Source organism: Fringilla coelebs (assembly GCF_963513975.1).
Source record: "Fringilla coelebs genome assembly, chromosome: 19".
In the NCBI taxonomy this organism is placed as follows: domain Eukaryota; kingdom Metazoa; phylum Chordata; class Aves; order Passeriformes; family Fringillidae; genus Fringilla; species Fringilla coelebs.
In genome coordinates, this window is record NC_140045.1 from 13,686,070 (window position 1) to 13,700,967 (window position 14,898).

The 14,898-nt window shown below is 55.7% G+C and overlaps 1 protein-coding gene across 3 annotated transcripts in view; it reads left to right on the top strand.

The window, feature by feature from the left end:
- STX8 (syntaxin 8) overlaps positions 1 to 10,668 on the top strand; it is an 83,850-nt gene extending 73,182 nt beyond the window's left edge. The window contains exons 8-10 of one of the 3 annotated variants that reach the window (XM_084218256.1): positions 7,591 to 9,264; positions 9,576 to 9,734; positions 9,777 to 10,087. In XM_084218256.1, coding sequence (XP_084074382.1) covers positions 7,591 to 7,658 — 68 coding nt within the window. In that variant the 3' untranslated portion in view covers positions 7,659 to 9,264; positions 9,576 to 9,734; positions 9,777 to 10,087. Of the gene's footprint in view, positions 1 to 7,590; positions 9,265 to 9,575; positions 10,088 to 10,534 lie in introns of those variants that run through there. The other 2 variants (XM_084218255.1, XM_084218257.1) reach the window with 2 other exon arrangements.
- The last annotated feature ends 4,230 nt before the right edge of the window (positions 10,669 to 14,898 follow it).

Here is a 14,898-nt window from a genome sequence, read left to right on the forward strand (position 1 = left end):
CTGGAGTTTCTCATACTTAAGTCTGTGTAAAGATGATTTATGGTGCTGGGAGGGCTCCACTGGAAATGCAAGATCTATTATGGAGGGGATTGAACGGCCCATGCTGAAATGTTTATTGCTGTCTTCAAAATAGAATACATCAGGGTTGATGGGGCCTGTCCAGGAAAGAGAGAGGCTGCAGTGCAGTGGGGCTAGTGGGGTATTTTTAGTATTTCAATAAAAGATGAGGCTTTTAGAGGAAATCACTTATTGCCATTTTGCAATCAAGAATGCAGGAGTGTTCCAGGGACTGCGAGAAATATGCTTCAAGAATGTGGGAGCCATAAGGAACTAATCATTAAATATTCTCCCGTTTCCACCCCCGGCCCTGTGCTGAGGAAGCCATTTAGGAGCTTTGCAATTTGTATGGAAATCTCAGCCCTGCTGAGCACTCAGCCAGGCATCCCGGGCACGGGGGAGCCCATTTCCAGAAGTTCCTGCAATTCCTGGGTGAGCAGGGCACTTGGGCAAATGGGAGACACATGGAGCAGCCTTCAGGAACACTTAATCCACCGTGAATGACTGACAGGAGCACGGTCTGATCTTTGGTGTGTGGGTTCTTCTTGGTCAGTGCCTTGTGGGGAGGTTGTCCCTGCAGGTTCAGCTGGATCAGCAGAACCCTAGGGCTGTTGCTGTTGCTGTTCTGCTCGTTTGACTGAGCTGGGATTGTTTTTATTTCTTGTTTATTTTTTTCACGGGATGCTGGAAACCCTTTGGAAGCATTCTGGTGCTGTAATGTGTCCATGTAAGCAGGGAGGGAGCCATCCCAGCCCTTGCCAGAGTGAAAAACAAAGGCAGAGGCAAAAGATAATCCTTTCCCAAGTGATTTAAGAGCCCGATGGGACAATTTAGTGATGCATCTGAGCAGAGCTGGTGGTTGCCTCCTCCTTCTCGCCACGTTCCCACCTTTTTCCCAGTCTGGCCCTGGTGTCCTGGGGAGGCAGTTCAGGCAGCCACAATGGCAGAAAAGTGACCCCACCAGAAACAAAGCCAGGGAGTGGGGCTGCTGGCAGATGGAGGTGGGCAGATGTCCCTTCTGTGCCAGGCCAGCAGAGCTGCCCTTTCATTTCAGTCTTTTTCTTTGCCCGTTTGTTCTTCCTGGGGAGAGTGGTGCAGGGACAGCAGTTCCCTGCTGAGATCATCTGTCACAGCTTCTGCCTGTCCCCAGCCTGCTGCAGGTACAGGGCTGGGCTCTGACCCTTCCTTTCAGGAAAAGCCTTTGGAGTTTGCCAGCTGGGCTGGGCTCCTGCATCCCCTGCTGGGGCTGGGGCTGGGGCTGGGCAGGGAGGCTGGGCTGGAGAAGGTCCATGCAGACACAGATCTGGGAGAGCCCCAGCCCTCAGACCCTGCCCAGCTCTGCATTAGCTGGGCCAGGGCTGGTGAATCCCCCAGGCTGGGAGGGTCCCCTCAGTGCCCTGGGACTGGTGCTGCCCAAGGTCCCACCTGGCTGGGCTTTCCATCACAAACCTTGGATGTCCTGGGGCCAGGGCAGCTTTCCCTGGCTGTCCTGCCCTCCCTGCTCCCAGCTCCTGAAGGTCCATGGCACAGGTCATGGCACACCCTGCTGTGCCTCATGGCCCATGGCCTGGGGGATATCTTCTGCTGGAGATGGGGATATCCCTGTTAAAGCTGTGCTTTCCCACCCTTCCTGCTGGTTTTTGCAGAGCAGAAGGGTTCAGGTGACACCTTTGGCTTGGCTGGGCTCACTGGAGTGAGCTGAGTGACCCTCACATGCCATGAGGGATTTTTGGAACCTCTGTGCTCTTCTTTGAGCTGTTTTGTTTCCTTTCTCCCAGGAAGCCCTCTGTGCACCCTGAGGTGTGTGGCACTTGCACAGGTGCCACTCCAGGCTGCAGCTCTGCTGCCCAGAAATGCTGAGCATCCCTCAGCTGCTCCTGCTCCTGGCTGTCCCTGATGGAAGGGAAAGGATGCCCAGGAGTCTGGAGGGAGGACAGCTGGAAACTCTGTGTGTGTGTGCTTGTTTAATTAAAAAAAGGGGGAAGAAAACCAAGCCACATGCAAAGAAATCCAGTAACCACATCTGCCAGTGACCTTTGGGGCTGGAAAGAGTCTGGTGATGGTGTGGGGCCAAGCAGGGAAAGTTGTGAAGTCACTGCAGAGGAACAAAAGGAAAATCCACGAGGATGTTTCCAGGTTGGGGCTGGGTGATGTGCACAGCTCTGCCCCAGCCCACCCTCAGAACAGGCAGAGGTGGGTTGGGGCTGCCAGTTTTGGTTGTTTGGGGCTTTTTGGGATGGGCAGGCTGCTGCCTCTCACACCTGCTGCTGATGCAGTGGTGAGTCCAGGAAATGATTTTATTTCCCGGTGTTTTTGCAGGGGGTGCTCAGGTGGGGATTCCTTTAAAGCTCTCTGCTTCAGTCATTGTGGCTCAGAGGTACCTGAACCATTTCTCCAGCATTGTCCTCTCCCAGCTACCTGCTGCTATTTAAAGGAGGCACAAATTTAGCTCCAAGTGTTCCCTTTCCCACAGACTCCTCTGAAAGTCGAAACTTGTGACAGTTTAGTTCTTGCCTCGTCTTCAGCTCTGAACAAATGTCTGTCTGAGCTTCACTTCTGGTGGCTCAGAAGGTAAAATAATTCAAATGTCCTCATTTCCATGGGGAACTCTCCTGCCTTTGAGCTGCCCTGGCTGACCTCTGTTCCCAGGGCAGAGCAGGAGCTCAGGAATGGTTCAGCAGACACACACTCAAAGGGGGCACCCCAAAGCCCTGGAGCTGAGCCCCCAAAGGCAGGAGGGGACCTCACCACGGAGCAGCACCGGGGCTGCTGGAGCCTGGGCAGCAGCTGGGGCTGGGAGCAGAGCCCTGGCTGGCCTTGGGGTGAGCTTGGGCTGGTGCCACTGCTGGAGGGGATCTGGGCTCTCGGGGCAGTTGTGCTTGGAAGCGGTTCAGGGCATGCCTGGCACGGGTCTGTCACCTGAAACATAGAGCAGCAAAGAAGCAAATTGAAGGATAACAATATGGATTACAGAAACACTTATCTCACTGCCTGCCCTCGGCCAGGCTGCACGTGGCGTTTGGGACCCGCAGTCTGGGGTTGTTTCAAGGTTTGGATGTAAACTCACCCCAGCTGCTGCTGGGGCTGCTCTGAGGTTTGTTTTCTGGCGGGGATGGTTCTCACCCTGCTGGGTTTTAGCCCCGCTTTGTTTGCCCACAGGCCCTTCTGTCAGTGACCTGAGGGATCTCCACACCCTGACCAGAACTTGTGTTAGCACCAGGCTCATCTGTGTGCCCCAGAGGGAATCCTAGCCCCAACCTGAGATGACCAAACCCCACAAAAATGCAATTTCTGGAGTGTGAAAGAATGTTGACTGAGGAGTTAAAGTGCACAAACAAAGCCTGCACCTTCCCCTCAGATAAATCGTTTTTTTGGGTTAATCTGGCACCGCATGAACGGCTCCAAATGTGCAATAACTCACGGACCCAGAGCCTTTTCATCTCACATAGGAACGACCTGGGCTGTTCTTTCTTCCAAATAAGGAATTAATAATGCAATAGTTGTTGTTTCCAAGGAGCTCAGCTTTTTTGAGGAGTGCCTTCTCCCCCTCCTCTAGACCCAAGGAAACACATGAACATTTGGAGCCTTTAATAACCTGGCGGAGCCTGCTCTTGATTTCTCTGAGACCTGCCAATGATTTTGATGTCAGGGCTGCGAGGTACAATTGTAGTGTTGGATTTCTCCAGGCAGAGCAGTTGAAAAGGAAGGTCAAAAGCAATAAGGGCCAGGTTCCTGGGGGTGAGCAGCGTTTCCCCGGCCCTCTCGCCCAAGAAAACGTTTGGCTGTCACAAAACTAATAAAGAAAAGCCTCCAGAGAGGTGGGCTCAGAGCTGCAGGTGGAGGAATGGGGCTGCACTTACACACCAGGCAGCTTAATAGCGTGGGATTCCTGCTCAAGTGCTTCTTAATGCAGCACAAATGGAATACCCAGCACGGGGAAAGTGTTGGAGGGAAAGGATTTTATGGCTTTTGGGGGAGAAAGCGCTTGGCCCTTTTGTAGGGAACATAAAGGACAGCAAGATGGATTTCTCGGGGTGCCTGCCATGTGAGAGTCGTGCTTTAGGTATGTGCAGAGGGGTCAGAGCCAGCCTGCAGGCTGGTTCTCTGCTGCCTCCCAAAGCAGGGCTTGCAGGGGATTTGGGCAGGGCTCCTGCCATATATCTGGCAACACGGCCTTAAAATTAACTTACTGAAACAGCAGATAAAGTCTGGGCTCTGTAAAACTGTGATATTAAATGGAAGTCCTGGAGGAAAGCAGCCAGGCCTCTTGCTGAAGGTCCCATCCTTGCCCTGCCTCTCTGCTGCCCTATAAAACAACAATTATGTGTTTAAAGTTACTGCTCCCTGTCCCTTATAAAAGAAGACTTATTCATAAACTCCTGGATAGACAGTTCTGTGGGAATATAACTTCCTTGGCCCAAACCAAGCTGCCTTTTCCAGATAATGCAATCCTATACAGGCTCTTTAAAGTCCAAGCATGCTATTCATTATTATTTTATCATCTATAAAAGACACCAGTGTTGAATGACACTACACTCAGATCAGCAGGAGAGATAGGGAAAACCCCAAGGAGAGCTGCTGTTCCCAGAAATGTTCACTGAAATATTCACTGCTGGGGATGCTCAGGGCTTGGTGCAGGGCTGCCTGGGCATTGCCATGGGCACATCTCAGTTTTGGGGTGGGATTTACCAGATGCAGGTTGGACATTGCTGACATGGACTTGGATGCAGCCCTGCAGCTTCTGCAGCCAGGGCACAGGAGTTAGCCCCACACACAGGCACATGCCTTGGAGGTTTTTAATGGGCTGAAAGAAAGTTTTTAATGGGCTTAGAAGTTTATAATGGGCTGAAAGCAGCATTTACTTCAGGACCCAACCACACTTGGCTGTGTTTGCTCTCTGAATATCCCCAGTGAGGGATCAGCACTGGGATCAGCAGTGAGGGATCAGCACTGGGATCAGCAGTGAGGGCTCAGCAGCTGGATCAGCAGTGGGATCAGCAGCTGGATCAGCACTGGGATCAGCAGTGAGGGATCAGCACTGGGATCAGCACTCGATCAGCAGCTGGATCAGCAGCTGGATCAGCAGCTGGAGCACTGCCCCAGAGCCTTCAGCACAGGGAGCTTCAGGAGCATGGCATTTCCTGCAGCCTGCCTTGATTACTTGCTCATAATTGCACAGAGATTTCTGCTTCCCACCTTGCCCTGGGATGCAGTTGGGATTTGTGTTCCTGGCGCTGTTTCCTTTTGCACGAGAATCTTTCCTTTGTTCTCTTCTGACTCCTGTTGACTTTAAGAAAGGCTTTGATTCCTGAACCTCTCTTTGAGGGTTTCTTGTCAAGGGGAATTTTTATATTTCATAGCATTTGAGCAAAAAAAGGCAAAGCAGGCAGGGAGCTGAGTGCAGAATTCCTGTCAGATCCTATCCGCAGCTTTTGTGGGGAAAGCATGCGAAACACCCAGGTTTGAATCCTCCAGACCCTTCTGATTTGCTGTTCTGAGGGGAAATGTGTGCAGCAGCTGCTCTGGGTGCTGAGGGTGCAGGGCTGTGTGTGCTGGGCAGCCCTGTGCTCCTGCCTGGTGCCCTGGGCTCAGCAGCGCTGCTGCTCCCACCTCAGCTGGGACAAGGACACACTTGGCCTTTGGGGCTGCAGGTTTTGCAGGTTTTTCTTGTTTGGTTTTCTTTTTTTTCCCCAGGGGTGGAAGGAGGTTTATTTCCCTTTGCTGTCCCCTCTCTCAGTGCCCTGACTGTGCCCTGCAGTTCCCTCACTCAGCACTGCCCTTTAGCAATCCTTTATTAGCCTCACCTTCCCTCTTCCTGCTGGGCATCATTTGGGGTTTATGTACAGTTTTTCTTGGGACTCGTCAAAGAATAATTACCCCCATTAAGTCCCCCCTGTATCATTAGTAATTCACACCTAGGGAGGATTTTCCAAGCAGCTGATCTCAGTTGTCTCTTAATTGCTGCAGTCCATAAACTCTGTTACACTGAAACTGTGTGAAGGATTTGCACCCTCTAAAACTTCTCCCTCCAGTGCAAAACATAACAGAGAATGGGAATGTGGCAGCTTTATCAGATCTTACTTCTTCCCTATTTAGGCAAATTATTTGCTCCTGGCTCTGTTGAAAACTCCAGAATGTATATTAAGGTGTAAAAAATTCGAGACTGAAAGGGTGAGGAAGTTGTGGCTGTTCAGCCTGGAGAGGAGAAGGCTCCAGGGAGAGCTCAGAGCCCTTCCAGAGCCTGAAGGGGCTCCAGGAGAGCTGGAGAGGGACTGGGGACAAGGGATGGAGGGACAGACCCAGGGAATGGCTCCCACTGCCAGAGGGCAGGCATGGATGGGATCACAAATGGTTTCAGCTGAGCATAAGAGAAAAAATATACTGTTGGTGGCAACTCTTATTTCCCTGGAAAAAAAAAAATCCTGGCCCCCTGGCAGAGGAACAGTTTCTGCACAGAAAACATGACAGTATTTACAAAAAGCAGTGTCTAATATCCTTTTCCAGCTTGGAAGGAGGAGTTTATTTCAATACATCCTTTTTTAATTGCCATGAGCTGGACTTGTAAATACTGTAAGTGGTTGAGTAATAGTCCTCAGTGAGCAGAGAGAGGAAGGGACAGGTTTTCCACTCTTGGAACCCTCTGCATTCCCTCAGCTCAGGCAGGGAGACTGCACACAGCAGATCCTGAACACAAATAAAAGCCTCTTAATTAAAAGATCATTTAAGCCCAGGGGATGCCCGTGGGTGTGATGCCAGTGCCCAGCACAGGGATCCAGCTGGGTGAGGAGTTTGTTTATTGGGGGTGGTTTGGGAGGTGGATCCAGGGTGTTCCCAGTAAAATATTTCTTCCTTTCCTCTAAAAAGTGGGAGAGAAAGGAGAGGATTCCTGCTGGGAAATGGGGAATTAGGGAGAGGGGAGGGATCCCATTTTGTAAGATCTCATTTGTCATTGACCTCTGCAGGGATCCAGTGGGTTTTGGGGCAGGATGGGGCACACAGACAGGGGTGGGGCAGGGCCCTGTGGGATTCTGGATGATCCCTGCTTCCCCAGGTCAGGTCCATGCCTGAGAGCCCAGCCCTGCGCAGAGTTCTGTCTGAAAGCAGGAGAACTTTGTGTTGGAAACAATTTCCTGCTGCAGTGTGGATTTCCTCCTGGATAATCCTTTGCCCCAGTGGGATGGTACAGAGGGATTCTAGCAAAGCTCAGCTGGCCTGGCTGTGAGTTAAACACATCCCTTGGTGTTTCTGTGGCAGATGTTCAGAGAGGGAGGTACCCCACAGGCCCTGCTGGGAAATTCTGATGTGTGGGGTCAGAAAGGGAAGGGATCGCTCTGCCAGAGTGGGGTTTGGGTCCAGGTCTCTGCTGGGGTCACCAGTGCGGGGCTGTTGGGGTGAGCAGGGGGAGAGGAGGAACTGGATCACAGGAATCCATCGGTAAGTGCTGGAGGCAGCAGCCTGAGCCTTGCTCTGTCCCTGAGCCCTGCTGTGTCCCTGAGCCCTGCTGTGTCCCTGAGCCTTGCTGTGTCCCCGCAGGGATGCTGGTGGTCATCGTGCTGCTGCTCATCGCCATCGCCGTGGTCGCGCTCTGGCCCACGGGTTAACCCCGACCCTGCCGGGGCAGCTGCTCCAGGGGGGCCCCAGGGCTCGGGCAGGGACTGCTGAGGGCAGGAATGAGCTCCATCCATCGTTGGGAACAACCTCCACGGCTGGGAGTGAACCCACTGCAGCAGCCTGGACAAACCCCACAGCTGGAAATGAACCCACTGCAGCAGCCTGGACAAACCCCACGGCTGGGAGTGAACCCACTGCAGCAGCCTGGACAAACCCCACAGCTGGGAATGAACCCACTGCAGCAGCCTGGACAAACCCCACGGCTGGGAGTGAACCCACTGCAGCAGCCTGGACAAACCCCACAGCTGGGAATGAACCCACTGCAGCAGCCTGGACAAACCCCACAGCTGGGAATGAACCCACTGCAGGAGCCTGGACAAACCCCACAGCTGGGAATGAACCCACTGCAGCAGCCTGGACAAACCCCACGGCTGGGAGTGAACCCACTGCAGCAGCCTGGACAAACCCCACAGCTGGGAGTGAACCCACTGCAGGAGCCTGAACAAACCCCACTGCAGCAGCCTGGACAAACCCCACAGCTGGAAATGAACCCACTGCAGCAGCCTGGACAAACCCCACTGCAGGAGCCTGGACAACCTCCACAGCTGGAAATGAACCCACTGCAGCCTGAATAACCTCCATGGCTGGGATTGAACCCACTGCAGCAGCCTAGACAAACTCCACAGCTGGGAATGAACCCACTGCAGCCTGAATAACCTCCACAGCTGGGAATGAACCCACTGCAGCAGCCTGAACAGCCTCCACAGCTGGGAATGAACCCACTGCAGCAGCCTCGACAAACCCCATGGCTGGGAATGAACCCACTGCAGCAGACTGAACAAACCCCACTGCAGCAGCCTCCACAGCCTCCACAGCTGGGAGTGAACCCACTGCAGCCTGAATAACCTCCACAGCTGGGAATGACCCCACTGCAGCAGCCTGAGCAACCTCCATGGCTGGGAATGACCCCACTGCAGCATTCTGTGGGTTCTGAGGCAGCCCCACTCTCCTTGGCCGAGGAGCTCGGTGGGATCTGCGGGATTTCAGTGGGAGAAGGATTTCATCCCACTGACAGGATTTCATCCCACTGACAGGATTTCATCCCACTGACAGGATTTCATCCCCCTGTTCCCACCTTCCCCGGCGCTCAGGCAGCCGCAGCTGCGGGATGGACGCGCCTCTCCTGCCCTGGGCACACGCTGGTGCTGCTGCTGGTGCTGGTGCTGGTGCTGGAGCTGGTGCTGCTGCTGCTGCTGCTGCTGCTGCCCTGCCCATCCCGCCGAGCTCAGACATCCCAGGGGCTGCAGGCACCAAAACCCAGGAGAGCTTTGGGAGCAGAGCGCTCCCTGCTCGGGACCCCTCCTGCGGAGAGGAGCTGCTCTGTTCCAGGGCTGCCCTGGCGATGGCTGCGCCTGGGCTCTGCCAGCCTGGGCAGGGACGGCCCTGCAGGAGCCCTGGGCTGCACAGAACCGCTGGGGACGGGGTCCTGCTCAGCCCCTGGGGGAGTCTGGGGGGTTATTGATGTGCAGGGGTGGTTATTGGTGGGTTATTGATCCCCAGGGGTGGGCATTGGGGGGTTATCGATCCCCAGGGATGGTTATTGGTGGGTTGTTGATGTGCAGGGGTGGTTATTGGTGGGTTATTGGTCTCCAGGGATGGTTATTGGTGGGTTATTGATCCCCAGGGATGGGCATTGGGGGGTTATTGATCCCCAGGGATGGGCATTGGGGGGTTACTGATCCCCAGGGATGGGCATTGGGGGGTTATTGGTCTCCAGGGACGGTTGTTGGTGGGTTATTGATGTGCAGGGATGGTTATTGGTGGGTTATTGGTCTCCAGGGATGGTTACTGGTGGGTTATTGATCCCCAGGGATGGTTATTGGTGGGTTATTGATCCCCAGGGACAGTTGCTGGTGGGTTATTGATCCCCAGGGATGGAGTCACTGGCGAGTTACTGATCCCCAGGGACAGTTGTTGGTGGGTTATTGATCTCCAGGGACAGTTGCTGGTGGGTTATTGATCTCCAGGGACAGTTGTTGGTGTGTTATTGATCTCCAGGGATAGTTGTTGGTGGGTTATTGATCCCCAGGGACGAAGTCACTGGTGAGTTACTGATCCCCAGGGATGGGAACTGAGCAGCAGCAGCAGGACTCAGCCCAGCCTGTGAGAGTGAGAGCTCTGCCCTCGTGGGCTCCCCAGGGGCCCTGCCAGCCTGGCCTCGGGAGATGCACCACAATTAACGTCCTCACTGAGCTCTGGCTCTTCTTTGACAGCTTCTCACACCCTTCTACAGCTGAGAGGAAGGATTACCTATTTCAAAACTAATGAAAAAGAAGTATTAAATGTTTGCTTCTGGCCAAGAGAATAATTATTTTGTTACACATGTCAGTTTGATTTCAGGATTAATAGAGCAAGCAATAAATACTGATTAAAGCTGATCCATTTCTATACAGTGTCTCTGCCCGGGGTTTTATTGTTTCCTCCTATCTTGTGTTGTCTGTGAATGATTTATCCAACGCTGCCATACCCTAAGAGCTGGTCTGGAGAAGGAAATAAGCAATTTCTGTCAGACTTCGTGTGCATTATGTCAGATCTCTCAGACTTGCAAGGGCTGGCCCTCACCTGCCCTGGTGGTGTCTCCTTTCACAGCTCTCACCTGGCTTTGGCCCTGGTTTCCCTCTGCCCCCAGCACATCCAGCACGGCTCTGGCAGGTGGGAACCAGGCTGTCCAGGTGCTGTCTGTCCCCTTTTGACTGGCACAAATCCCTTCTTCTCTTCTGGGCTCAGTTTCCCCCGGCTGGCACTTAGGCACTGCCCCTTTGCGAAGGTTTGGAGGCTGCAGGTCACCTTCAGGGTCTCCTTGCAGGGTGCAGCTGGAGCTTGGACCCCGTGGCTCCAGGCTCTGGGCATGAGAGCCATGGAAGAAGATGAAGAGGATGGAGTTCTGCAGGAAGCAGGGAGCTCCTGAGTACCCCGTGGGACCCGTGGAGTACCCGGAATCCCAGAGCGGTTTGGATGGGAAGGACCTGAAATCCCACAGAGTGCCGCCCTGCCCTGGGCAGGGACACCTGCACTGGCCCAGCTTGCTCCAAGCCCCAGTGTCCAACCTTGAACATTCCCAGGGATCCAGGGCTTCTCTCCTTCACCTGTGACAGGTGGGGCCGTGTCCTGCTGCTGTGGGAGCTGTGCCCTGGACCCAGAGAGCATTTCCCTGTCTTTGTGCTCCCAGGGAGGGCACAGGAGAGAGGAGCTTGGTGGAGGGAAAGGCCCAGAGATCCAGCTTCAGCCAGGGCTCTGTGCCCATCCTCAGTGCTCGGAGCTGGAGGAGAGGCTGGAGCCTGGGGCTCCTCCAGAGTTGTCCTTGTGCTCTGCTGGAGAAAGCCCTTGAAGCCTTTCCAAGGGCAGCCCAGGCTGTGCCTGCTCAGTTTTCTCAGAGAGATGTTTCACCCTGGGGCTGTCAGAGGGCAGGGGCAGGCAGGGCTGGGTTGATGTGCTCTGGTTTTCAAGAGGACACGGCAGGGGTTGTGAGTTATTGTTGATGTCAGATTAGCAATGGAGCTTTACCCTGGGCTGCTCCAGCTGGAGCCAGGGAAAGGTTTTGGAGAGGAGTTCCAAATCTGTGCATTCCTGCAGTTCTGTGGACACTGGGAATGCTCCTGGAGCTGTTCCTCAGCAGCAGCCTCCAGACCTGGAGCAGGATTTCCCTGCCAGCTCTGGAGCAGCCCCTGGATCTTCAGTGACAGCCAGAGAGCAACGTGGGCTTTGTTCAGACCACGGGCCCGGGCTGCTAATTAAAACTGCCACTTCTGGGCTCCTAATTAAAACTGCCACTTCTGGAGGGAATGAGGGCTTTGTTTGAATTCCCAGGACACGCAGGATGGCCGTGGAACTCATCCTGGTCAGCGTTCCACAGCGCTTTGTTCTGACCCAGGCATTCAGAGGCTGTTCTGACCCCTGGGCCCTCCACCACGTTTTTGCTGTGAGTGCCTGGGAAGGGGGGAAGCAGCAGGACTTGCTCACTGTGGCCAGCAAAGGGGTTCTCAGCCTTGCCCTTTGGGTAGCATTTAACGTGTCAGGAGGCATTTGATTGAAAAGCAGTGGGTTTGGCAGCGCTCTGCTGTGTGCAGGGAAGCTTTTCTGTCTCCCTGCCCCACTAAAGAAAAGGGAGGTTAAAATACGAGAGAGGCAGGGGTTTGGCTCCGAGCAGCAGCGGTGGAGGAGCCAACCTGGAGTGGCTTCTCCAAGCAAAGATCTTCCTGGAATGTGCCCAGAGACCTCCCTGCCACCTCCTCCATCTCTCTCCTGGAGGATGTGCTCAGGAGTTGTGACTTCCAGACCAACAATCCCAGTGCTGGGCAGGCTGGTGTGTGCCCCAGGCCCTCGGGTGTCCCAGTGCCCTGGGAGAAATCCCCACTCCTGCACAGAGCAGGGACCATCCTGGAATGCTGCTGGGCACTTTCCCATTCCCTGGTTCCTGGGCTGAGCTCGGGGTGTGGATGGCTCCTCTCCCACACTGCCTGCTGGGGCCAGCCTGGGAAAACCACTCCAGGTCCAGCCCTCCGTGGGAAAAGCCTCATCCCCCCTTTCCAGAGCCACTGTGTCACCTCTGGACGAGTGGCCACCTGCAGTCTGGGAAGCCCATTTGCCCCGGGAGCAGAGGGCTGGCACTTGGGACCCGTTTGGCTCTGCAATAAACATCTGACATTTCCGCCCCGCCGTGTTTTTGGGTTCATAAATCCCGGCCCTGCTGAGGGCTCGGGACAGCTGGGCTGACCCCAGCACTTGGCAGCACCTTTTGCCTGGAGTTTGGTCCCTGGAAGTGTTTTTGTGCCTCAGTTTTCCCCCACCTCCAGCTCTCTGTGCTGTCGGTGCCCCCAGCCCTTGCTGATCCTGGAAGGGGCTGGGGGAGCTGGGGGAGCCCTGCAGGGTGGGCAGGAGGGGCCAGCACTGCCCAACAGCCCCTGGATGGGGGATCTGGGGGAGCTGGGGGAGCCCTGCAGGGTGGGCAGGAAGGGCCAGCACTGCCCAGCAGCCCCTGGATGGGGCTGGGGGAGCTCTGAGCCCTGCAGGGTGGGCAGGAGGGGCCAGCACTGCCCAGCAGCCCCTGGATGGGGGAGCTGGGGGATCCCCCAGCCCTGCAGGGTGGGCAGGAGGGGCCAGCACTGCCCAGCAGCCCCTGGATGGGGGATCTGGGGGAGCTGGGGGAGCCCTGAGCCCTGCAGGGTGGGCAGGGAGGGCCAGCACTGCCCAGCAGCCCCTGGATGGGGGATCTGGGGGATCCCTGAGCCCTGCAGGGTGGGCAGGAAGCGCCAGCACTGCCCAGCAGCCCCTGGATGGGGGATCTGATGGATCCCCCAGCCCTGCAGGGTGGGCAGGAGGGGCCAGCACTGCCCAGCAGCCCCTGGTTGGGACAGAAACGGGGCCAGAGTGGGGCTGGCAGCTGTCCTGACTCCAGGCTTGGGCTGTCCCCAGCTGTCCCCCAGCTCTGGGTTTTGGCTCTGTCCCACTGCAGGGCACAGCTGAGCCCACAGGGGCTGCTAGGGACCCCCCTGCCACCCACCCACGCTGACCCCGTGTCCCCAAGGCCGCTGGCACTGCCTGGGGGTGCTGGGCAGGGACAGGGCTGGGAGTGCCAGTCCAAAATAGCTGTGCCACCTCAGCCCTGCCGAGGGGCCGCTGACGGAGCCGGGGTGGAGGGGACACCATCATTGCCTTGCCCAGGTCCTTGTCCCACAGGCTCACCGAGCAGTGGGGTGGGAAAAAGCAGAAATTCCTGGAGATTTTTACAGTTTACAAGAGTTTATTCAACTGGTTTCTGACTTTAGTTCTACCGAGGGGGTGCTGAACAGTTACAAGCTCCTTCGGGTCAATTACAGCCAATCTAACAAACAAACAAACAAACAAACAAAAGGAAAAAAAAAAAAAGGAAAAAAAAGAAACAACTTGGAAAAACAATAAGAAAATCCACAACTTTTTCACGTGTCATTAAATATATTCATATATAATAACCATAATATATTAGTATGCATTGTAAAGAAACATCGCCCAAAGCAGTCTGCCATGGTCATAACTAAACAACATTTACAGTTCAAGATATTAACAGAAATAATAAAAAAAAAAAAATCAACAAAATAAAACAACCCCAAAAGGAACACAGGTTTGTGAGGGGGTGAGGGTGAGGGCGGGAGGGGCACGGACACAAGGACGAACAGAAACGAGACCAAGCCACGTCTGTGGGCTGCTACGGTCGGTGATGATTGTTTTGGCATTTCAGCTGCTCTCCAAAGCCTCCCTGAAGGCACCACAGCCCCCTCCCCACTGGCCCGGGGGTGCCACTCCTGTCCCCAGGGCGGTGGGTGGCCCTGGCTGGCTCCCTGCTGGTCACAAGGGGCTCCAGAGGTGCTGAGGGGGCATCCTGTCCCTCTGGGGAGCAGCAGGGGTGTCCTGGGGGTCTCCTCCTGGGGGTGTCCTCCTGGGGTGTCCTCCTGGGGTGTCCTCCTGGGGGTCTCCTCCTTGGGGTCTTCTCCTCGGGGTCTCCTCCTGGGGGTCTCCTCCTGGGGTGTCCTCCTGGGGTGTCCTCCTGGGGGTCTCCTCCTGGGGTCTTCTCCTCGGGGTGTCCTCCTTGGGGTGTCCTCCTGGGGTTGTCCTCCTGGAGATGTCCCCCTTAGGGTGTCCCCCTTGGGCTGTCCCCCTTGGGGTGTCTCCTCCTGGGGGTGTCCCCCTTGGGGTGTCCCCCTTGGTGTCTCCTCCTGGGGGTGTCCTGGAGGGCTGGCAGCAGGGAGGAGCTGCCCCCCTGGACCCCAAAATGGGGCTGCTGTGCCCTCCCGGCAGAGGCTGCTCCAGCTGCACCAGTTCCAGCAGCAGCTCCTGCAGGGCAGCGTTACTGGGAGCGCAGGAAGGGCACTGGGGCCGTGGGTGGAGGGAGGGGTTGGTTTGCCTGGGCTGATGGAAAGCACGAAACTCACAGGGATGGAGGGACAGGCCTGGGGAGGTCCCTGCTGTGCCAGCACCCAGGCTGCTGTGCCAGCTCATTTGCCTCTGAGCCCCCAGGCTGTGCCAGTGCCTGGAGGGGTCTGGCCCTGGGATCAGGGGCTGGGGGCCTTCTGCAGCCCCCCGGAGCAGTGGGAGCAGGGAAGGGGCTGGAGGCTGTCCCTGGGGGTTTGGGGTGTCCAGGCTGTGCTTGACAGGGTGGAACAGGGCAGTGAGCCTTGGGTGTCCAGGTGTGCTGTG